At 41.9% G+C, this 26017-nt stretch overlaps 1 protein-coding gene across 2 annotated transcripts in view; it reads left to right on the forward strand.

Annotated features, from left to right (window-relative positions):
* Nucleotides 1-26017, forward strand: part of trappc9 (trafficking protein particle complex subunit 9) — a 167310-nt gene that overhangs the window by 26206 nt on the left and 115087 nt on the right. For both annotated transcript variants that reach the window (XM_076011176.1, XM_076011177.1), the window contains 5 exons: nt 796-941; nt 7363-7448; nt 12660-12786; nt 14685-14817; nt 19167-19330. In XM_076011176.1, the coding sequence (XP_075867291.1) occupies nt 796-941; nt 7363-7448; nt 12660-12786; nt 14685-14817; nt 19167-19330 (656 nt within the window). The remainder of the gene's footprint in view (nt 1-795; nt 942-7362; nt 7449-12659; nt 12787-14684; nt 14818-19166; nt 19331-26017) is intronic.

A 26017-nucleotide genomic window follows, 5' to 3' on the forward strand; every position in this document is an offset into this window, starting at 1 on the left:
AAGAAACCGTCCCTAGTTTTTAATAGGTGGAAAGAGTTCAGAGTTCTTGTGCTGACTTTGGGAAAACTCACACCAAAATGTAACTGAACTCCACACTGCAAACATTACCAACCTATTACAATTGGTGCATTAAAGGGACACCTTTTCCTGTGTGTCTCCATGTGAACCATTGCTTGCAAAATGTGAACCAAGTTTAAAGGTCCACTGTGTAAAATTTGGCCAGATGTTCACTGGCAAGCTCGGGAGAGGGAGGGTCAGCGGGTGAGTGCTGCAATCTTAATTGTTACCACTTTAAGTCGCTGTTTCTTCGTAGCGACAAAGTGAAAGCCGAACCTCGAGACAATCCACAATTTTCGCCGTAAACCTTTAAACCTTCCGGTCCAAATCACACGGAGCTCAGCACAAGAAAGTATTGCTGCTGGATGCGATGCCACTTTTCAAGAAGGAGGATGCCATTGACCCTTTGGCTGAAAGAGCAGTCCCTCACCTTAATACAAACTTTCTTTTTGGCAGGAATAATAAAGGTCCTTTCATGCCGAAGTCATTTCGCCGCGCACTCGTCTCACAACACACGAGTCTGTGTGCGCTGCGTTGCGATGTGATGAGCAGATACACCCTGTTCTCTTGGCGTCATTGGTTTTTTCCCGACCTTGTAGCCCTTTATTCAGTGTTGCATCACATGCAAATGTCTTGCATTAATGAAGAAAAAGCAAAGGCTACCTGCAGTGTTTTGCATAAGTGGCTCGAAAAGCCCCGATGTCTCACTCATGCCGGCGCATATTATGCCCCTGATAGATCGGTGAAGCTCCTCAATCTGCCAGTCAGCCTGCGTCCTCACAAAGTGAAAGGCCTGCTGGGACAGAATATGTCCACCGCCAGCCCCTTCATCTACTCGCCCATCATCATGCATAACAGAGGAGAGGACCGCTGTAAGAAAATAGGTAAGCATAACGGTATTATTTCCCCCCACCCCCCCCACCCCCCTCTTCGATGTGACCATTCTTGAATTACCGGTCTATTTTTAAATATTCACTAGAACACGATGTAATGCACATGCATTCTCACAGCCGCTCTCCAGCACATAGTATTCATGTATTAAAATTGCAGTGCGAAATGGACTTCAGGTTTACTCAGAAGTGATGCATTATTAACTGCATCTCTTTTCCCTTTACTTGCCTCTCGGCCGGTGAAGAAAATACCCTTGGAAATATGCGACGATTGAAATGAGGAAACTGAATCTGAGTTGCAAACCAGTAAATCTTAGAGTAAGAAATATGTCATTGTGATTGTGAAAGAGAGAGTTAAAAAAAAACTTTAACTTTCATAAACCAACCATCCTCCTATTGTAACTGACAGACCTTTGATGTTAGTCAAATGTAAAGCTGTTTGTGACCGTGGGTTGTTGGGCGATGTGGGAAGCTCTGCCGTGGCGTGACACAGATCAGCATTGAGCTGCAGATGACGTGTTTCAATTTGAATTATTAAGAAAATATTCCACTAATACAGGTTTAGCAGGGTCCTTGTTGCAGCTTACTTATATCTGCTGCAAGCGGGAGCCTCGAGGCTACATCAGACATGAGCAGCATAACTCGACCCGGTCTCAGACTGAACCGTCTTTGGCAGAAGTTTACTTATAAATGAGGAGAGGAGGGATTTTGACAAGAAATCAATGATACCCCCCAGATGCTTCCGATCTACCTTAGCTGATGTTAAGATTTCCACTCCCAAGTACCATGTAACAAAACGCATCCCTAAAAAAAAATCGTGTTTTTCCGTGTGTTCTTTTCTTGTCCTAAAAGTAAAAACAAAAAGGTGAATCTCAAACTATTTTGATTTCAAACTATGTTGTTCCTCCGTATTTGGATTGTCTTGTATACTCTTGCAATTTCAGATCCTCATCAGAATTTGAGGATATCCAGCAAAACCCTCATGGAATTTGGTGTTTGTTCTTTTTACAATGCTATTAAATTAACCATGTCTTCGATTTAGTGATGGAATTGTGATTGCTAGCTTTTATACGGAAACACATTGCTGCCACCCCAGAACAAAAAAAAACAAAAAAAAACGGCTCAGTATCGCATTATACTGTGAAACTATCATGTTTTTACGTGATCATTATCACAAAATAATGTGAAAATGATCACAAAATAATGTGATAGTGATATTTTTTTTTCTAGTGTGGCAGCAATGCGCTTCTGTACTATTACGTTTAAACCCAACACAGTTTTTTTTTTCTTTTTGTGGCCGGCTTCCGGACAATCTGTCTAGCATTGAAGCCAGACTAATAAGAAGAATAGTTGGAAATAAAGACTTTAGACCTGCTGACAAGCTGTGGCAGGCCCTGATTGCACTTGGGGAAACCATTTCCTACATAAAAACGGCAGGCTACATTGAAATCAAATCAAATTAGCTTCATTTTGTATTAGCACCACATCATAAAGTTGCATCAGGGCAGTTCACACGTCGACCAAGTCTAGACTTTGCTTCTCAAAGCCAGTTGTTCCCCCTGAGGAACGGGAACGGAGGAGACAAGGAAGAACTGACTTGTTGCCGGGCAGAAACCTTGAGCGGATCCCAGATCTTAAATTAGTGGTGTTGCTCTTATTGATTGACGGTTAACGAGTGGTGGGTGTCAGTCAAATGTAAATTAAAAAGTGGACTCCCCCTGGGTGCTTGGTACACGAGACGCTGTATCTTTTCCTCATGGGCCAGACGAAGGCACATCGATAAATCCGCACAATTTCTCTGGGTTTTTGAAATCCTAGTCGCTGCAGTTGGAACACAATGTCGAGGTAAAAATTTACACGCTGACCTCCAGCTTCAAGAATGCTTGAAAAGGCTCACTTTTTCTTTTTTTTTTTTTATGAGTGTGCTATTTCAAGCTGGAAACTGATGCTGCACAAGCTGATCCTAGCTGGCAGTCACGTGACCTTATTTAGTCGCCTAATGTGTTCGAAAAAAAATCCCACTGAAGCCATAAAGATGGATAAATGTCCTCATCTGCTCCCACTTGAGCGAGCACCGATGTCTATTTTAGATCGCTTACATCACTCTCTTCCATTTCAGTCCGACCGTACTTTTCACATAGTTATGTATTGCCTGCTCTCAGGTCCACTGGATGTTATTTTTCTGACCGCTTTTTCCCCTCCAGGAAGATATTGGAGATGGGTATGAAGCAATTTTAGGTAGACGGACAAAGCGAGTGGCCAGAAGACCCGTTTTGACGTTGTCACTGAGTTTCAGTCAGTTTGCAGTCAGAAATAAGATCATCTTTCGTCAGACTTTCTTGGGTTTACGGGGACTTGAGCGTCCGTGTGCATGGTAATGTCGTTCTTTCCAGTGGCACCGCATTGTGCTGCGCACCCTTTTGTTTACTATTCAAAGCTGCGTGGTTGCAATTTAGAAAATTGCTGCCCGTTTTGGTTATGCTGTTGTAAAATTGGATGTTGTCAAAGTTTGTTACCTTCACTGGATGTAAATTGTAGTAGATCTAAACGGCACAGTGCAAGTGCAGTGCAGACATGTCAACAATTTCTGATGATGAGAGGCACTCGTTCAGACTTGATCCGTCCACAATGTCGGCTTCTTTATTTTTCATTTATTTATTTTACCTATTTTATCCGGTTGCCCACAATGAAATACAAGGAAGAAATTCAGAAGAACAAATGAACAAACACGCAAATAAGTTGCAGAGGCACAGAGGAGGACAAAATACAATTGCGAGAGGGAGAAACTGCGATGTCTGTAAGCGGACGACGACTCTCTATTTCTCACTTGTACAACTAAACAGGCTTTAAACAGCATCCTACTACATCTGCTTCCAAGTCTTTCAATTTTACAATTGAAATAAAACATTTTTATTCCAGGCACTGCAGAAGTTTCAGGTTTCAGGCTACAATTTCTCCCATTTCCCTTATTTATGATGTAAAATCTCCGGCTCACCCGACTGCCAATTGCTCTGTTCCTGATGGTTCCCTCCTTCCTTCAAGTAACGGCAAAAGCACCCGCACAAAGGCGGGAAACCACTTTTTACTTGAGACATCTCGAGGGGGGGCTGCACATTGGATGGAAGGAAGAAAGATTTATCAACCTGCCTGCAAACCAACGATCAACATTAGATTAAATGCTGTGCAAAAAAAAAAAAAAATATATATATATATATGTATATATATATATATATATATATATATGTATATATATATATATATATATATATATGTATATATATATATATAATGTTTTCATTTATTTAGGTGCTTCTCCTCAGTCCGTCCGCTCACCATATCGCCTACGATCTCCAGAAACGCGCCTCCACCTGGGCTGCTGATAACTTCAATACTTCGCGGGGTTCGGGAGTTTGCCCTGTGTTGCGTTTGAATGGGTGCGCTGGGATTCCATCATCATCGCACACCGAGGACCTCGGCACCCGTGTCCAGGCGCGAGCATGATGTACTGTAGTATTCAGCATGAAACATTAATGTCGCAAGCGTGCGGGACTCGTTGCGTATTTCTCCGCTGTGTGTGTGCGGTAACCCCGGCAAACTTTCCTCTCGCTCGATAAGGAGCTGGAACTGCCTCTGCCTGCAAACATGAGCTCCCATTAAACAAAATTGTCTGATTTTAAAATAAATAAATGAATGAATAAATGAATAACGATAAAACAAATACTGTATGGGGCAATGCTTTTCTGGGCATTCATTAGCTGCGTTTCCAGTACAGTTTTTTTTCGCAAAATGAAAGCGATCTTGCTAAAATTTCAACAACGTACAATTTCGATTTGCAGGTTGTTTCCATTGAATGGTGGGCGTCAAGCGCATAAGCCGTAATTTCCCATAAAATGTCTTCCCGAGAATTGCGTTTTCTTTTGTTTGTTTACGTTGGTTTGCGTTCAAGATGGTTGTTATATTTTTCTCTTTGATTACTTGTAAAAAAATATTACTTCTCCTCCTCCGTTCAAACATAATGCATCATTTTCATTTGAAGTTAACTGGTCATGTGACCCAGTACGTCATATCCAGTGACGCGTAAATGCGGGGGGAAAAAAAAGGTGTTTCCATTCCTTTTGCGACGTACCTCCATATCAATACGTCTGAAAAGCCACCTCACGAGAGCGTAAAAACCTTTTAGCGATATTTGAGAGGTTTTTCCGAGTTTGGACTTTTCCATTGCCAGTTTGCTAATGCGATATTCAGATTCTGCGTAATTCTCGGGGTCATGGAAACGCAGTTATTATTGCTTTTTGCGCTAAGAGGCAGAGCTTTCCGGCGATCCGAGCGGAATCTCAAGTGCCACTTTAAGGAGGCAGGACTGTGGCAACGCTAATAAGATGGAAGCGATCCACCCTGTTTCTCTAGTTTCTGAGGTGTATTTCACACTTAATTGGCTGGCTCGGACTTGCATGCCTGTGAGCCAGACCTGAGGTTGTGCCGGGCTCTGCGGCCATTCATATCATAGACATTTTTTCCTTTGACTGACTTAATTTCCCAAGGTGCATGTCTGGAGCTGGCCTAAGTCCTATCTATTTATTTATTTATTTATTCATTCATTTATTTATTTCCCCTTCCTCAAAATGGGCCGCGTGAATGGAGGATTTTCAGAGCACTCCATTAGGGAACAACTGACATTCCAAATTTGTTCCATTTCAAATGGAGATGGCTCTGACTGTGCTGTGATTGAGTTTACAAGCCATTCCAACGTATTAAATCCAATTTTTAATGACCGTTTCAGCGCTAAATTGAATCTTCTCACCAGTTTCCCTCGAAATATGAAGATTGGTTATTTCGGTATTTTTTCTTTTTTTTTCCATCAGTGTTCTAAAAATAGACACAACACCCTCTGCAAACGCTTGATATAGGCTGTGATGTAATACTTCCTGCTGTTAACATTACGTTTGATCCCAATTCAGCTCCTCTCATGTTTCATAAGAATAGGCAATTGTTCAAACTAATCTGATTCTGTGTCCATTAAGAGGCTAAAGAATCAGTACACGCGCACATTCTACCCATAATGAACCTTGACCCTTGAGAGATCGCTTTCACTTCTTTGAATCTGACTGTAATGACTTTTCCGTAATATTCCGGAGAAAACACATAAACTGAATCTAAGCCGTATGCATGAGGTTTTTTTTTTATACCTTTGGAATACAAAGAAATATACATTCTAAGTATTTATATTGAATAAATTCAATCAGAACAGTTGTGAGTCACCAAGGTGGAAGCTGCAGTCCCGCCAACCCAGAACTTAAAGCCGCAGCTAGGAAAACCTAAATGAAAACCAAACTCATCCAACGTGCTATAGAAAATTCTAATAACGGCTGAACACTGCCCATAAAACATCAATTGATGACCTCATTTGAGGCTTTTTATTATAAGGTGGTGATCTGTAGAATGGGGCTGTGGGGACTTGATTGCTGGTAGTCTTAATAGAAAAAAAAAAATTCAATTGTAGATGGAACTTCAAATCTGTGATCCAGGACATGCCACAGGAGCTTTTAATAGACATTTACACCCAGTGCACTGCGTCCCAGCTCGATCCAGTCTGGCTATATCATTCTGACCTCTGGTATGAATGAAGCATTTTGGTCCAGAGAACTGCTGCTCACTCTTTTGGAAGGCATTCTCTGTAAACCCCAGAGTTGAATGTGTTGTGGCGAAAATCCCATCAGTTTTTGAAATGCTCACTCAGACCTGCAGCCCGTCTGGCACAGACGGCCAAAGTCGCTACGTTCAGAGTCACCTAAATCCCCTTTTCATCCCTATTTTTTTTTGTGCTTTTTTTTCAAACCTCTGGCAGCCATCTTCACCACCTCTACATTTCTAAATGCATTGCCCTGCTGCTACGTGATTGGCTGATTAGATTGTGGACTCTTTGTGGCACTTTCCTTGGTGTGTGTGTCCATGGCTTTTGGGGCAGAGTTATATTTGAAAAGTCGACAAACAATATTAAATGGTTAAGCAACTTTGATTCACTTCATGATTTCTACTCTTCAGCCACATATGCTTGGCTAACACATCTGGGTGTATGCTTTGCTTTTATTAGTCAAAAATGAGCACAGTGAATATTTCACAAAGAGTGCAATTGATGCTCGCAGGGCTGTTAAGGCAGCAGAGTGATGATTTGTGACTTTGAAAATATTGAAATCATTAAAAATTCATTACAAAGCTTTACGTTTGGATTATTTTTCTTCTTTAACTTATGTACATTATTGCCAACAGTTGCTTTACATCTCTGAACAGCAGCAAAGCCTAATGTCTAACATCTCTCACGTCATTAATCACTAATGGCTTTTAATACCTTCTCGACGTCTCATTCAAACGTGCGCCTTTATGCCTTTCATGTCTTCTTTTTCTCTCCCCTTCACAGACTTCCAGTGGGTTCAAGGCGACGTCTGTGAAGTGCAGCTCATGGTCTACAACCCCATGCCTTACGAGCTCCGCGTGGAGAACATGGTCAGTGTTGTCTAACGCGCATAAACTCGCCGTGCACTCTTGTTTAAGGCGCCGGGTCTTCATATTTGATGAAAAAGAATTGTATTAATATCTGATAAAAGCCTGAAAACCAATGAGGTCCTGCAACAAAACACCCCACACGAGCTGCGGGAGGGCAAGAGAAACACCACAGTTTTTGTCCGTGGTCGCCACATTTGGTTCCTTTGAAAATATTTTTCACTGGTTAATTACCAACTGGAATATTTGAAAGAAACGATGAAAGCAAAATCCCTCAACGCGTGACAGGAAAATTGCACCTTTACAGAGACGCACGCTCACCTTCTTCTCGGACTGCTGTTTTAATTGTTTCGCTCAGCGTCCAGCCTGAGCAGACTGCATTGTCACTTTGCAAAAGCTCTCGCGCATTAGGAACTAAAGTCTGGGATGAGCCGTGCATCATCAGGGAGTAAATTGCGATTCTTGCACCACGCGCGTGCGCGTGCGGAAGCGAAGCGAAGGGCTCTCCAGCCGCGTCTATGGCGCCGCAGGCAGGTTGCGGCGACCCCGGCGGGACGGGACGCCTTGTTCCTCCTATCAAAAGCAGTGCTGCCTTTAATTATGCGCAGGGGGGCGAACAAATTGCTGTAAAATATGCATGTGGCTGAGTGTGAAATCTTAATTGCACCGTCCGACTCGGCAACGGCGTCGCACAGACTCGGACCTCGGCGCCCGCTGGCTGGAGGTGAAACGTCTGGAAAGCGTTCAGCCACGGTGGAGTAATTATTAGCTGGATTTTACTCTTTTTATATACATGTGTGTTTGTGTGTGTATGAGACAAACTGAGGTGAGCACATTTACTAGACTGAAGAGTCACCTAGAGAAGACGTTTGCCCCTCCTCATTCACAGCGGTTTAATTACTCCCAACTCCCCGAATAGAAAGTTGCTATCATTCAAGTCATGCGGTGAGGCCCCCCCCCCCCCCCCCCCCCAAAAAAAAAAATAAATAAATCACCCCATTAATTCACTTGATTTACAGCCTCTTAAATGTGGAGATTTATATGTAAATAAGGTATTTTTGAGTTCTGAGCGGATGCCAGACGCAAAGGTGTCACCTCTGGCATTTCAACGATCCCTGCGCCAATAAAAAAAATAAAATAAAAAATAAAAATCAAGTCTTGCAGCTATTTCCCTGCCTTTCTGCAGTTTACGGACTTCTTCTGGAATGAAACTTTGAGCACTGCCCAAAAGACCAAGAGTGGATGAAAACTTCAGGAAGAGCCAGTGCCCTTAAATCTACCTCTATACTACTTTACTACTTTTATTCATAGCTTTGGTGACATTTTTTCAACTTTGTTACAAGAGTGGAGAAGATCTAAATAATATGTTGAAACATTCACAAGACTTTATGCCTTATTTCATTTGCAATGCAAAAGTGCCAAGAGACATTCAATACTGGTTGAATTTCTACTTTACATTTACATCTCAAATATTCACCTGATTTAAATTGATTCAGTCCTATTAGGTTTAAATCAATCCAGTTTCGGAAATCCTCAAGGCCATTTGTTTCGGCTGACTGCAAATGCAATCAGACGCCCGCGGTGAAACATTAGTGACGTTATTATAAATAATGACAAATGAAAAACAGAAAAATCAAAGCAACTTGAACAAAAAAAGGCACTCATAAAAACAGGGTTGTAACTTTTTCTCTCTGCCCAAATTGTTAAAATCAGATGTCGAAAGATAGAGACAGTTGTCATGACAATAAACCAATAAATAAATGGTCCCCAGCTGTAACCGAAGTAATACTTTCGGGAAAATGGATTCATTAGTGTGCTGTTTTGGTATCTTGAAGACTTTCGGCCTCTCACCCAAAAGGCTTCTTCAGTTCTGAAAGAGTTCTGGAGAGTCCCACATATTAAACCACCAAGGTGGAGCATTAACCACCAAGGTGGAGCGTTGGCCACCGGTTGGGACTTGGGCGTTTCCTTTAACTTAATCCCCAAGACTTCGACGGCCTGGATGCCTGAGAACCTTCACAGACATGTTCAACAACCTTTAACGTTTCCCCAGAGCTCTGTTGCATAACGGAACAAATAACTTAGTGAAATGGCGTTGGGGTAACTGACCAGAGTCAGTCAAATTTGTTTCCCCATCACTACAAAGAAAGAGGACCATGGGTGTACGAAAAGACAAAGTCGCCCCAGTGGCCTTCCTAGCGTACAAGTCACTCACAGTAGCTGCGTTTCCGTGACAGTTTTTCGCAAAACAAAATTGTTATTTCCAAAGTTTCGACAAAGTGCAGTTGCGATTTGCAGATGTTTCCATTGAACGGTGTGAAGCGCATCAGCCGTTATTCTGGTAAAATCGTGTCCTGCGAGACCCCACTTTGAGGAGGATGGAGGTACAAAACATTTTTGCCTTTTGGAGCAGCTATTTGAAGTGAACTGGTCACGTGACCCCATACGTCACGTCCGCTGACGTGTAAATGCGAAAAACAGTGTTTCCATTACATGTTTGCAATATGCATCTATGTCAATACGTCTGAAAATCACCTCATGAGAGTGTCAAAAGCCTTTTAGCCATATTTGAGAGGTTTTTCGAAAGTTAAGGTGTTTCCGCTACCAGTTTTTTTTTTTTTTATTGCGATATTTAGGTTTCGCGCAATTCTAGGGGTGATGGAAACGCAGCTACGGTAGCCATCTGACCTTGAGGGACTAGCAGTACATTTTCCCGTCCCGGTACTACAGTACATCATTAGAACGTCCCCACCCACGGGGTGAATTGATCAGGTCGCAGATGGAGGCTGGTGCGACCCACGGCGCGGCGGCAGCTGGGAACCTCAGGTGGTGGTGTCGACTTTCCTGTGGTATGAATGGACAGGCTGACGCGCTGCTGCTGAGATCTCCTCTGACTGCCAATAAACCTGGGTAAACATCTACCCGTTGCACATAGACAAGCGCTCATACAGCAGAAGCACACAAACAAACAAACACACACACACACACACACACACACACACACACACACACACACACACACTCACTCCGGGTCACTTTTCCATCCTCTGCACCAAGGTGACCCAGTGGTTTTTGGCAAGACGGAGGCCATCCTTCCCCGCGACCACACAACTGGAGTGCCAATACCCAGCTTTTATTTATTTTTTTCAACCCTTTTAAAGTGGGTCACCGTCTCACTTTTCTGTCGCAACTACGGGATGTTGGCTGGTTACTTATTGCGCTCGGAATAGCGAGAGTTTCGTCTCATCTGTCGTCACTGTCAGGTTGTTTAAACCTCAAGCGGATTCCCCCCTTGAATGATGAAACAAGGTGGCTTGTGTTGTTTCATTTGCCTCGATACGCGAGTAAAAGTGCTCTCAAGCAAGTGTTTAAAAAAATATTAGAAACCGCGTATTTGGCGGCGCATTTATCTCTGACTTGCCTTTTGAATTTCCCTTCATGTACCAGCAGCTTAAAACTTCCAACAAAGTGACTATGTGCTCTAAAGAACCACTCAACACTGAACTAGTAACACTTCCTCAAATATGTACACACAAATAGCGAAAAACCTGATAAGAGATGATGTTGTATAGTAGACATAACTGAAAATGACACTGACTGATTTTTGTTCACCTCATACATTAAAGGCCCAGTGTGTAAAATATGGCTGTATTTATGATTTTTATACTGGTAAAAGCTTAACATACTGCGAAATAAATGCATTAATAAAAGTGTATAGTTGCAGTCAACGGTTCTCATATGTAAGAATATACATAGAGCAATAAGAGTATTTCCCCTAGTTAAACTCTCCTTCTCCTTAGTTAACCTTTAAAGCGAGGCAGCTATCACTACACACTGCCTAGGTTCAGCGTGGTCGGCACCATCTCACCTGCTTTAACTGCTATAATCATTATTGTTGGCGAAACGGACTAATTAACCTTTTCAACGCTGAAAGGAAGTGAGCTGTTTCCAATAGGTTACCGCTGATGCTCCCGGCGTCCAATAAAGGTGCGCAACGTCCTGGAGCAAAAAAAGCAAGGACAGTCAGCGTTACCTTTGGGCGCTCGGCTCATTCGACCAGTGACGTCTCGTCTGCTCTTCGGGACTCATTATATCATCTCGAGTCTGCAGACACTGGACGTCATTTTCACATTGGAATAAAAAAAAAAAAAAGAAATGACTCAAAGTCTTGATTTTGGCCCACATTTTGAGTGACTTTGGTGGGAGTAATGTTCCTCCGTTACAGTTGGCACTAAACGACAAGATGTCAAAACTAGCAGTGACAAATGTGCTTGGTCCACTTCACCGTTTTCCTTCCAAGTTTGTCACTCACGGACCAACACATAAGGGTTCTTTCCCAGCTTGATAAGTGAAATGAATACAAATGATTCAGGAAGCATTCCATTTTAAATTGAGAACTAGAGCCCACTCTAATTAGAACTGTGAGTTTGAGAATGTGCCACATGCAATGGCAGCTGGGACACGGACGGTCCTATTTAACATACATTTTGAGAGAAAGTGACATTTCTGTTGGACGTCAAGCCTATCATATTCAAAAAACCCTCGATAAATGAAATTTCCTTTCTTCTCCCTCCATTTGTCAGTTGCCAGTTGTGTTTTCCATCTTTCCGCCAGCGCACATGGCTCAAGTGGCCATATGCCGTGGGGAGCCATTTATTCCATGGAAATGTCCGCCCAAGATTTAATCTGTAGGACATCACGAGCGTATTAGGCTGATGAATCACGAACAGTGGGAGGGATGCTCGGCATTGAACTCTCGCCGCGGATTCAGATGGCGGGCTTACAGAGTTGGAATGAGAGTGGAGGGGTTCGCTTATTTGCGCAGCTTTGTCAGTCTGATTGCTTCGGAAACGGTCAGAAGACCAGTGGCCATAGTTTATGCATGTGGTAACGAAATGGTCATTAACTTTGAAGTTTGTAAATCTATGCAAATAAATGTATATGTGTGTATGTATTTCTGTATGTGTGTGTATGTATGTATGTATTTGTATATATACATGTATACATACATACATGTTTACATACATACATATGTGTGTGCATGTACGCACATATATGTGTGTGTGTGTATTTATATATATATATACACGTATGGGGAGGAAGGGAGGGATTGATTGATTGATTGTCCTTTTCATTTCACTTCTCGTTGCTCCGGTCTTTATCAAATTCTGTTGACGTGCCAGGGTTTTGATCTATTCTTTCTCTGTTATTTAGGGTCTGCTGACTTCTGGAGTGGAGTTTGAATCGTTGCCCGCAGCTCTGTCCCTTCCTGCAGAGTCTGGCCTGTATCCCGTCACTCTGGTTGGTGTCCCGCGTACGGCGGGCAACATAACTATCAATGGTGAGTCCAGCAAACGAAATGCTCTGTTCCTTTCACGTCTTGCGCGAGAACGAGCGAGTCCAACACTCACACTGGCAATGTGCAATTTTTTTTTTTCCCCCACTGCTAGAGGGCGCCAGTGATCACAGCGTGTCAACCAAACCCTTTTTCAGAATCGCGGTCGTCATCTTGGCTTACGTTAGCATTCATTTGGAGCAAGTTTCATGCCGTTTGCGACCACCGAGGTGGTTGCTTCCAGTTATTTATTACTTTTGTAGTAGCCGTTCCAATGGGTGGTTGAGGAAGCAGAGATTCACATGCACTAACACTCACACACGCGGCCGGTCCGCCATTGTGAAGAAAGGGCAAGAAAAGGTTTGACATCAACAGTCGTGTGATGTGACACCCTACCCAAGATAAAAAAAAAAAAAAAACACTAGAGTGTCGCATACCAATTTTTTTAAGACCTTACATCCGATAGTGATGAGATTTGCTTATTGGCCCTTTAAATAAAGAGACGGGAGCCTCTTCACCGATCATTCTGTAAACAGCAGCGCCCAAGCGAGACACGGGGCTCGCCAGCTGTGCCGGCAGTGAAATGGATTACATTGATTCTTTTCGGATCAGCATAACTTAAATGACTCATTATTGCCGTGCCACGTACAGAGGCGGGGTCAAAGAAAAGGGTCCGGAGGGTCTGGGTTCACAAAATCGCTAAAAAGACGAGATGAGCCGGGCTCACGCTCGAGGGCAACGCTCGAGGTGCATGTTTTTTTGCACCCGGGACAATTGGAAGCGTTCTGAAACCGGGGCGGGCGTTTACGTCTTTGGCTCGGCTTGTTTCGATGTGTGCGGACACAACAATGGCTCCATGACGCGGAACAAAAAAATAAAAAACCCATCGAGCCTGTGGATTACCCAGAAGAGGTGGTCTCAGCTGGGTTCCACTCGGAGCCTGGAGTGGTTTGTTTGCAGTGTGAACACGACTGACCCAGCGGCTCGGGCCGGGGGGGAGAAAAAGAAAAAAAAAAATCAAAAATAGCTTTGATGTGTGCTGCCAAGAAAGAAACAGGCGGCGCCCACTAGTCGCTTTTCAACGATAGTTCTCTTGTACATTCAAATGTCGCTTTTGTTGTCCTCGTCGTCGTAAGTGCTCGTCCCACGCGCACGAGAGAGCGGCGCCAGGCTGCGAGGAAAGTCCGACAAGGATGTCGTCGTTGAAATGTTGCGTTGAAATAAAACGTTGTAAAGTCACGGAACTGCCCAGGGGAAAGAAATGTTGGGTTTGATTCAAACAAAGTTCCATATATCAACGCTCGTGTTAAGCGGATCGATACTCAAGTACTGATCTTCGCAGTACTGCCCGCGTCCTTCAAGATTGGATCAGTTGTCGCAGTGAAGTGTGTGGCTGAGAATTGAAGCTTAAGAAAGATAATCATGAATTTACCATCATTATAAGTAGGGCTGCACCAAATACCAGTGTCTTACATAACCAGTAGAGTACCAGTACTTGCTTTTCGTAACGCACCAATACCGATACGGAGTCCTATGATCGCACATTGTAGAATTACTTTGATTTTTATTTCTTTTTCCACAGATGTTCTGTTATTTGAACCGCACCCCTCAGCGTGGTTTTCTAGAACATGGCTTGACTGTCACAACATTGTCATATGCATACATGTGCAACGTATTTTATGAGTATGAGTAGAGTACATAACCCCGGTATTGTTACCAATAGCCTTTACTGGTATCGGCACCAATACCCCGTGCTGGTATCGGTCCAATCCTCAAGTACAAGTGTCTTAAATAAGTAAATGTTTAACTTTAGGGTTTTGATTGGCCGTCCATCAAATGAGCTTGGGTGTATCAGCAGACGTCCCTTCGATGTTCTCACCTCCGTCCATGTCGCCCGAACCCAGGTTACCACACGTCGGTGTTCGGCGTGACCAGCGACTGCCTGCTGGAGGGTCTCTCTGGCGTGAAGACCAGCGGCTGCCTGGTCGAAGTCATTCCCTCCCTCCCTCGGCTGCAGCTCAGCACATCACTACCACGGTCAGTGACTGTCCCAAGCAATCTCACGTTTGCGTCGTTTCGCCAAATGAATGAGGGATGGTGCGGAGGGGTGGGGGTGGGGATGGGGGTTGTGTGTGTGTGTGTGTGTGTCACGAGATTCATTTTCTGATAAAAAAAAAAGAACAAGATTCTTTTAGCAAACACGATTCCGACACTCTCACAAAAGCCGACACGCCTCGTGTTCCAAAAGCAAATATTTTTTATTGAGAAATAAGTGTGATTGAAAACGTGACGACGGAAAGAAAATGGCATCTGATAAAAAAGAACAAAACAAAACAAAAATATTCAGAGTTTGTTATTTCATCACTTCAGTAATTCCCGCAATTCATTCTGCTGGATTTGAAAATATCCGTCTCGCGTGGTGGTGTCATCTCCCGTCTTCGGCGTCTCTCCCTGGACGTTTTCCCATTCGAAGCGATGAACACAATAATCAGTCGTTCATTTCAGCTGAGCCAGTCTGGGTTGAGAAAGGGTGGAAAAAAACAAAAAAACAAAAAACAACAAAATAAGACGAAAAGGTACTTTCTCGAGTTAACTTTGTTCCCGCCTAGCTCTGAATAAACCGTGTTTACCCGTAATGCTGTTACAGAGCTTTTGCCCTGTAGGCGTCTTTTCCCATAATGTTTCCACACACTTGAATAACAATATGAACTTGTCAGTGACAAAAACACGCACATAAAAGGGGACAGTGTGCAATCGCTGGCGGGGATTACGCTGCTGTCTGCAGCAGTTCTCTTGCCTAATACTAGACCATTAAAAAAAAAAAAAAGAAGAAGAACAAAAAAAACGACAAAAACAAAAAACACTGAGGGATCGTGTCTGGCTTGTAAAATGCTGTTACATTTCCAAGATTTATTTATTTATTTATTTTTCTCGTGGTAAACAAAAGAGATTTAGCTGTGGGTGTTTGAAGTCACCTGCTCATGTTGTCTGTAGAGTCGGGGCAGACATCGGGCCTGTTTTGCCATGAAAAACATACTTACACCTGCGCCATTTGATGCGAATCTCCTTAAACACTCGTAAAGCACTTTAACCTCGTAGTCTTGATTCCAGCTTTTCCGTTGTTTGTGAATGCAAAGTGAATAAAACGTTTTTTATCCTGTGCACGAATACATAGATGTTGCATAGTTTAAAAAAGTAATGATCTTTTTTTTAAATAAAATCATTTAAAGAAATATGTCTTTTAATGCATGTGGAAAGCAGTGAATCAGTTTTTACTAGAACAGGCGTGGGAAAACTACGGCCCGGGGGGGTCACATGCGGCCTGTTAAGCTTTTTAATCCGGCACACCGAACTTGAAGAAATCCTATAAATTGTAAGTAAGTCATAAAATAGCGGCCATTTTTTCAGTGTTTCAAGTGTCATTTCAATAAAGAGCTAAATGCCGCTGGGCTTCAAAGACATTTTGTTGTAACTTTGCTTTTGTTCATTTTCAATTGACATTACATCCCATGTTTTCTACATATCCCATGATATATTTTTTTCTCCTATGAGGTGAGTCACCCAAACACTCCACCCATCTGCTGCTGCTCCGGCCTCTCCGTCAAATTTTAGAGCCCATTGTGACCCACAAGTCAAAAAGTTTGCACACCCTCGTACTAGAAAATCATTTCTTATTTGTTCTTCTTAGCCAGAAACGGTTTGGTTTTGTTGGAATAGCCGGAGCATTGGCTGTCATCGCGTTGGCGTGATGGAATGTTCAATGCAGAAAGAATAGGAAAACACAAAAGCCGGAATCATGGGATGCATTATTACTGGGTTGGAACAGGTAAAGCATGCTACTGGAGGGGTTGTAAATCATTCTGACAGCCCCTTGAAGAGGAAAAAAATCCACTATTTAGGTCATGCCTGTAAGTACCACACTTCAGTGCCTTCAGATGTGGTAAAACCTTTTTATTTATTTATTTTTAATTCTGCAGCGCTAAAAAGGGTAACGCAGCAGATGGAACCTAATACGCGGCCTCGCGGGTGCTTTCAGCGAACCCGCTGGGAGACCTTCGGTTTTGACTTCGCTCGGAAAGGTCCCTCATTGGCTCTTCAGATGTCTTCAGGCCTCCAGCTTAAAAGCCCTTTATGTGTTTTCTTTTGTCTGCGCTTTTAGGGAAAATCCCATCATCTCGAGCTATTTATGATATTTTTAACACGCGAGGCCACCGGTTTGGCCCCTGTACCGCCAACCAGGTGGTGAGAGAGCAGAGCGGGTTGGGAACGCACAGGAAAAAAATAATATTGAGGATTAGAGTTATTGTGATGCCTAACCTAACTGCAGTCAATAAAAGCACAATAGAGGTTTGAGTTACTGTGTTTCTTAATTACTAGTGTAGGCATGACATAGGAACAATCCTTTAAATAAATAATAATAATAATAATGATAATAATAATAATAATAGTAATGATCATAATTAATGATAATGATGATAATAATTATAATTCAGTTCCACTTCAAAATGTATTTTCCCCAATTCAGCAAAAATGGTTTACATTCATGGCTGAATCATGGCATGTCCACATTCACAATAGCACTTGAATTATCAGCCAGCGCTCACGTCGACGTGTTGATCTGCCGTCGCGCTCAGACAGGAAGCGTCGCCTCCCGCTTAATACTCTGCACGTGCAATCACAGGCGGCACTCGCGCAGCAGTAAATCTACATGTGCATGCGTCACGGGCTGTGATTCAGCTCTAGCGAGCGCCCACGTCGACAGCTGTGTGGTCCCGTTTGCTGTGCGTTGCCTCCAGAAACAGACTTTGGCTGTTGCGTTAATACATACATGCGTACTTTTTATTTGTAAGTGCCTTTCTGAGCACCCAAGATCACTTTACAGATGGATTTTGAATCATCCTAAACCATGAGACTCGTCTTTTAAGCCTCACGATTTAGGAAAATGCATGAATACGTTTCCGTGACATGTTGTCATGTTCTGTTCTGTTGACGCTCTACAAGTTCACCTGCAATCCTCACTGTTGGAGCTCAAAAAAACAAAATTGCCTGTTGTTTATTTTAAATATCTTGTTGCAATTTACCAAATGTGTTCAAATACATTTGAAGTTATTATTGATCTATTACATTTCATAAAAATAAACAGTTGTCACTGCATTTTCCTGACAATGTGGCGCTACTGTCAAAATGACAGTGTTGCAGCCCCAATCTCCCGCAGTGTTTCCTTTGTTTGCGTGAACTGTGCTGGAAGGGGTGATTTGGTAACTTTAAAAGTCTGTACATATTTGAATTACAATAAATTGTGCGCTGCTCTTTGCATAATCTCATGCGGTCGCGACTGAAACTGTGGGGGATACTTGTTGAATTGGCCGTTGAAATACTTCTATCATTGAATTAAATATGTCTAAAGTGCCCTATAAACCATATAATAGAGCCACCATAGGGAGATGTAGGCCATTTCCCTGATTAAACATGAGTGTCACTCAGTGTCATACAATCATGTTGTGTCAGCATCGTCAGGTGTATAATAGGTGTAATAAATATTTATAGTCACTCATATCATTGTATAACACATTAAAGTTAAAAGGGGATAAAAACAGAAGGGTTCTCTTCATCTGATGCTTGTTGCGTTTAGCGCAGCCACCTGCGTGTTACATCAATGTTATGAGATGGGATTATGTTGGGGGGGCTAAAAAAAAAAGGGTCGATATTTGGGGTGCATTTTCCCCTCTAGATGCAAAATCTGAAAAGTGGACTTTTGGTGTTTGTGCGTCACTCACGAACAGCGACTCTGAGCTGCAGCCTTACGTGCAAAATTGATAGCGTTCCTTTTAAACTATGGCTAAATGACCTGCTGGTGTTAACTCCACATCTAATTGAAAACGACACTCAATCCTCAGTTGCAGCCCACCAACTCTTTAAGAAGAAACAAAAAAAAAAACACTGTAATATTCTAACTAATAAGGTTTTGAGACATTTATTGTTTTTCGTCAAAGCATGAGGGGAGCAAATTATTTTGATTAAATATCAAAATATTGTGCTATGACTCAATATCTTGGACTTAATCTGATTTCACACTTCCTTGCTTGGTTAACTTCTAAGTAATTGTTCTTCAAAAAGAGATTGATGAGAAATATTGCATCAAACACTGATTTCTCTTCACATATAGCACATTTGTTGTTGTTGTTGACTTTTAATAGTCCAAACCACTATCCAATAATGGCTTTTTTTTTCTCTAAACCTAAACGGTTACCCTGTCTCTGAGCCATGATTCCCTGCATTATTCACGTGTATTGAATCTAACTATCGGAAGCCTTGGCTCTTTTGTTCGAAGTTTCACATTTGACGCTGCGTCTTCGTGAACTCACTTCTCCCTCGACCCTAAACAGGTCGGCCCACACGGCTCAGCCAATGTCCAAAGAGGAGCTGTCCAGCGCCGTGTCGGTTCAGCTTTTCAATGGCGAGACCCAGGAGCTGACCATAACTTTGGAGAACATCGGGTCGGAGGACATCGAAACCCTGGAACTGACCTCGAAGGTTGTCAGCACTAAAGGTTGGTGCCTCTTGTTCCTCTTCACCTCCCTCCTTTTGGCTTGTGTCGCCGACATCCGCAAAGCAGAAGGGGAAGGAATGCATGTAGAATTGAATTGGAAAATCGAGGTAGAGTTTTTGAAATGACATAGAAGAAGCCCAAGCAAAGATCAGGATTGTAGCGCCAGCTGCGTTTCCATTACCCCTAGAATTGCGCGCAACCTAAAAACCCCAATTAAAAAACTGGTGATGGTTAGTTTGAAAAACCTCTCAAGTATTGCTGAAAGGTTTTTACGCTCACACGTATCGATATAGAGGTATATTGCAAAAATGTCATGGAAGCACCTTTTTCCGCATTTACAAATCACCAGTACGTGGTCACGTGAAAACTACGTTATGTATTTGGACGGAGGAGACGGAAAATATATATATTTTTTTTTACAAGTAATCATAGAGGAAAATATAACAACCATTCTTGACAGCAAACAACATCAAAATGCAGATTTATGCAAGAAATCCTGTACCCCCATCCTCCTCAAAGTGGGGTCCCGCGGGACGAGATTTTACCAGAATTACGGCTTTTGCGCTTCACACCATTCAATGGGAACGCCTGCAAATGGCAATTGTACTTTGACGAAATTTTAGAAATATCGCTTTTATTTTGCGAAAAAAAAAAGCTGTCATGGAAACGCAGCCGGTGTTGGCTGGGAGCAGACAGGTCCTCAGTTTAGTTTTGCAACTTCCTGCACACTGACCTAGTGGAACTGCTTGCTTAATGTCTCCGACCACCGCTGCCGACGGAGATCTAGCTCTGGCTCCTGTTCAAGTCGGGACATTATTCAAAAAAAAAAAAAAAAGAGCGATCATAAATCTGTCCTAAACCGTTGTCGAAGCCAATGTGTGCGGAGGTTGCTTTCGCCGTCGTGCTGTTTTAGCCGAGCTGCCTTTTGATGTGCCGGGCCACCCACTGAGATCCCACTGCCGACTCTCGCTGTCCTCCTGCCCGCACAATCACAAAGGTTGTCTTTTGGTTCGACATCTTTTCATGCCCCCGTGGCTTTTTCCCGCTCTGCGTTTCATCTCTTTGTTCAACACCTGCTCAGGTCGTCGCAGCCCTCTGCAGTCCCCTCTCGCTGCCATCGACCGCCTCGCACGCTGTCATTTTTTTTTTTTTTCCTCACAGCCTTATCGACCATGTTAAAAAAAAAATATATATATATATATATATAGCAGGGACATTATAAAAGTGGGCAAAATAACTTTCCGAAGCCCCACCCCCAGCACTTGTCCGTGGACTTCTGGCACCTGCTCTCTGTTATTTCGATGATATTCACTTTTCAGTGATTTTGGTTCTCATCAAAGGCAAACTGAACTTGCTTTGCTGACACAGAGCAGTCGCGGTTGCGGGTGATGTACACTACCAGTCAAAAGTCTGCGCACGCCCTCTCAGTTCATGATTTTTCTTTTTTGTCATTATGACGACTATTTACATTGCAGATTCTCAGAAGACTATGAATGAACACATTTGGAAGTATGTAGTCAACAAAAAAAAAGTGAATTAAACCGAGACATGTTTCATATTGTAGACTTTTTAAAGAAATATCCACCTTCTATATTTACCTCCTTAAAACATATTTAGTCATTTAAAAATGCTTTCTTTGTTACATAGTTCCACACATCTTGCTAATGTATTTGATGTCTTTGGTATCTCTGCACGAGCTGCGTTTCCATTACCCCTAGAATTGCGCAAGAACCTAAATATTGCAATAAAAAACGGGCAATGGAAACACCTAAACTTCGAAAAACCTCTCAAATATCGCTAAAAGCTTTTAACGCTCATGTTTTGTAAACGTAAATGTTTTGTACCTCCGTCCTCCTCACAGCGGGGTCACGAGGGACGAGATTTTACGAGATTTACGGCTTTTGTGCTTCATGCGATTCAATGGAAACGCCTGCAAATCACAGTTGTACTTTGTTGAAATATTTTGTGAAAAACTGCAATGGAAACACAGCTAATGTAGAAAGTAGTAAAGAAAAAGAAGCAAAAAAAAAAAAAACATTCCAAACTTTTGACTGGTTATGTACGTGTGCGAAAAAGCTTTTCATTAATTTTATGATCTCTTCTTTACTGAAAAACTCCTTTGCAGTGAGACGGCGATTTAATTAAAAACCAAACCTTGTGCCTCCCATTAAACCTTCTCCATTTTATGGTCTTACCGGTTCAAATATTTGCCAAATTAATGTTTTCTAAGTGCTGCTAGAGACCTCTTTAGGTCTATGGGGGGCTAATTGTCTCCAGTCTCCATTGAGGGGTCCTTGACGGGAAATATTTAGCCAAAAACCTATGCGGCTGTGTGTTAGGAGTCCTGACATTTGAGAGAATGCCACAGGAAAAGAACCTGTCGATGGAGGCAGATGTGTTAATTCGGAGGAAAGAAAGAGAGACCAAAAAGTCTCGCACTGGCTGGACTCCAAGGCACCATGTTGTCTCTGAAGTGAACAAAAGTTCTCTTTGAGACGGAACTGCTGTTGTGCATGTGTTGGAAATAATTTAGACTGCAAATGAAGTTTTGCCTCCAAGGAGATGCTATTTTCAGTTCGATGAATGAGAAAAAAAGAGAAGCAACAACAACAACAACAAAAAACCAAAGCGACTTGTTTAGTCCCGACTTAGGCAAACACCGTCTGTGCTTCCCGCTCACTAACTTTTGACAGGCGCTTCAATTTTGAATGCGTTTTCATTGTTGTTAGATACGTCGACTGATCTTTCGCTAATGAAAAGAAGCGCACAGCCTCATGATTTCAAAGGGCAAAGGAACTTGTTTCATACGTTTCCATGCCAAATGGGTAAAAGTCAAAAACACCACCTCATAGTCTGACGCTCAGACTTTCAATTGCTGTGAAATTCTCTCATTAAAAAACAAAAACGGATAGATGGATCAATAAAACATGAGCACTTAGTCAGCAGCCTACAAGGCCTACCCTGTGATGTCACCTCACAACTTTAGCGACTTGACTAAACTGGTCGTATCAAATGTGATTGGTCTTGATTAATCAACTTTTTTTGAATGATCCTTTTTTTAAACACCTCCTGTGGCATCTAGTGGACACCAGAAACATTACCCATTGGCTGTTTTTGTTTTTTGTTTTTTTTACTAGTTTTTTTTTTTCTCATTGTGCTGTTTGAAGGCCAAAGGACTAAAGGTCAGTTTCCCCAGACATATGAAAGAGTTCAGACTTGCAGCCAGTCAAGAGTCCCTGGAGGAGCTACAAAACAAATTCTCCCTTTTGACACTTAATTGTTGAGACATCCCTTAAATAAATCATCATCTTTCCAGTCTTTGTTTTCACCTTCAGCAGTTGTCAATTCACATTTTTTTTTCATCCTGTCCTCCTAAAGTCTTTCAATTCTTAGGTTAAATTGTGGAGCATTTTCTTTTTCTTTTGTATTTTGGTTTATTTCCTGTTTTCTTCAGTGAGTGTTTCTTATCCAGGTGACCAGAGTGATTCCTCTGGCATTTGTTTTTTGAACATCCATAAACTCATCTAGATAATATACCTTGTGTTTTTCTGTTAGTTCAAATGTGGCTATGTTTATTTCCAAAATTGGAAAAATTTGGAATTCAAATTTTAGTTATTGATCTTTGTTGGTCATTTATTTGGCTCATGCTTCCCCTGGGGTTGCATCGGAGTCGTGTGCGATCCACGTATCGGCTTTGCCACATCCATTTCTCAACAACTATCTGTTATATATCCAGCATGTGGCACGTCTGCGGCTCCACCGGACAGCTACACTTTCAGAACTGCTCTAAGAAATAAAAGCATCAAATTCGAAAAAACAGCAAATTTACCTTTGATGCAATTTCCGTAAGTTTGAATGAATCTCGTTTCGAATACACATAAACACAAAAGCAAATCAAGTTCCTTTTTACATCAGGGTTTCTTTGGAATGCCTCATTTATTGCCTGTCCTGCATCTCTGTATTAGGTCCATCTGCTTGCCAAAACTCATTAGAAACTAGCTATATATTGTCCAACGCTATTTTACTTTTTTTTTACTGAGTTATTGTCCAATAGTTATAATGCTGTTGAATAAATATAGAACCAATCAGTAGCATCTTAAGTGCAGCCATTCCTCCTGCTGTCAATTGTAACCAGTTTTCCTCTTTTAGTTGAGACAGAAATCCATAAAATTTTACTTTGATATCATCATCATCATCCATTTCCATATTATTGCTTAGTGTCTAATTGGGGCTCTACATTTGCCTTGAATCACGATGCAGGAAGTCGCTGTTTAAACGGTACCAAAGGCATTTTTGATCATGTATTTTGGATGCGCTCCAGCAAGAACACTCCTTGTATCCCTCTGATTTCACCTTAAACTTTACCTGCAATGAGTTGAGATGTCCCCTGGCACATAATCTGGCAGGTTTCATCTTGTCGTTTTTTTTTTTGTTATTATTATTGTTTTAAATTTCAAGACACATGCCAACTATGCCCTGCATGTGTCTCCGTAAGATGTTTCCGCACCCCTGAAGACATAATTAAAACTAATTGTGAAAGCATCCCTCTCCCCATGGATACAAGTACGAATGTTCGTTTTCCTCTTCCCCAAGATGCTTTCACATTTTTCTTTCTCAGTGGCTGCTGCAGATGGACTGGCAGCGCTCCAAATCTCAGGCTTTATTTATACCTGAGTGGGGGAGTCGCACCTTGATGCACCTTACAGAACTTTATAAGAAACACCGCTGGGCTCAGGAAACCTCTTTTTGTGTGTGTTTCTTCTTCCTCTGCGTTGGTTGGCTGACAAATGCTGAGTTTGTGTTCTTTAGACTGAATTTGCTGTGCGCTGTCCAATTATGAATTAGATAATAAAAATAAAGCAATTAGTGCGCGTGTCTATTACTTACTGTGGGCACACAACATGTTGTACTATTAATAAGTTTGTAATTAATAAAAAAATTGTGTTTTTTAGTTTTTTTTTGCAAAACCACTGATGCATCGCCTTGCAATTTAATACCTACACTAATTACTAATGATTGACAACCATTTTCCTTGTTTAAGCGCCTGACTGGAGCCACAACAATAACTTGTAACTTATTACGTGTTTTAAAACGGTCTTCACCTTCTGAATGGATTTCTTTAAAATATCAACATCATGTGGAACAAGGAAGCTTGGAAGCTTTTGTTTTTAACATGATAATTTTACTCTGTGACAATGACAAGTTGGCAGTAGCCTTGTTGATGTTAGCCAGCTGACATTCACAGTAAGGTCAGCAAAACCCCCACCAACTGCAGCCTGGCACAGCTGTTTTAAAAGCTGCAGACTTAATCATTGTTCGATTGTTCCTCTAAAAACCTGCATGAAAAGCTAATTTGTCTATTAAAGGATTAGATGGTGAAGAAACAAGACAAAAAGTTCTTTTAGAGGTTACGGGTGTATTATTTGGAGATTTTGAGAGGGAACGACAAAATCAAGTGGTTTTAGATTGCAGCGCTCTTTCACTCACCCTCCCTCTTCTGAGTTTGCCGGTGAACTACGGTGGTCTGTGCACACAAACCTGGATACCTCGTCCACCCTCTTCTCCGTTGGTTTATTGGAGGACATGAGTGTTCACCCTAAATAGGATAAAACCCTGAAACGCATTGTCAGGTGGGCTTGACTGTTCATCCCTGGCTTCCTTAAGAAATATGTCAGTGCAAGATGGCAACTAACCGGGACCAAGACCCTTGCTCTATGAGCTGTATATTATTGTATAGATAAAATGATGGCTTTATGGGTAGGGAAACCAAATAACTTTTGTTGTACTGCAAAGTATACACTTTAATGATGTATTTTTATGGGCAGTGGGGCCAGTTGGGCAAGCTTTTACCAATATAAAAATCTTAAATCAGGCTAAATTCTACACATTGGACCTTTAACACCAGCTTTCCAAGTCACACCTAACATAATAATATAATATTAAAACAACAGGCCAAATAAACCAGCAGCCTAACAAATTGATTAAGTTTGTTGTTGTTGATTACAAATCTTCCATTAATACCATGTTTTGCCTTGGAGTCAGACGGGAATTGTAATTGTCTTCTTTCGCACAGTCATATCAAATTCCTCTGAAGGATTTACACTCAGCAGTCTGCAAGACAGATTAATGGATGCTTAATATTGCCTTTGTGGTTTGTTATAGAGCTGTCAGCAGTGTGTGCACAGCCCTTTTTATCTTATGACTAAGTCAATTTTCCTGTGATGGCTTTCTTGTGTGAAATGGTATTTCTGGCACCAGAATTCTCATGATCTAATTGGCTGTAATTTTAAGGAATTACAAACAAACTGAAATCCTTGAGAGTTGGCATTTCAGTCTCAGTGTTTGGTCTTCGGGAAAGCAGACAGGATTTACCAGCAGCTGCTACTGCAACACAAATAAGCCGAATGAACTGAATCGGATTCCGCTGGCAACAAAAACCTTCTGAGGCGAGTTCTTGGTCTCATAGGCTTCAGGTGTTAAACACAAATATATGAATTATGGACACGTTAACATTGGTTTTAGTGTTTTAAAATAAAGAGTCTATTTTTCCAGCCATCCAAATCACATTAATCCCACATGGTAAGCAGGAATCCCACCTTTGTTGCCATTTCATTCCAGGACTGGCCTTTGCTGTCCTTCATTATACTTCACTAGTGTCCCTGGAGGCTTAACGTTTCTACTTTCCTA

This window comes from Nelusetta ayraudi, unplaced genomic scaffold (assembly GCF_046127955.1).
Source record: "Nelusetta ayraudi isolate G7.1 ecotype Tasmania unplaced genomic scaffold, CSIRO-AGI_Nayr_v1 ptg000135l, whole genome shotgun sequence".
In the NCBI taxonomy this organism is placed as follows: Eukaryota; Metazoa; Chordata; class Actinopteri; order Tetraodontiformes; family Monacanthidae; genus Nelusetta; species Nelusetta ayraudi.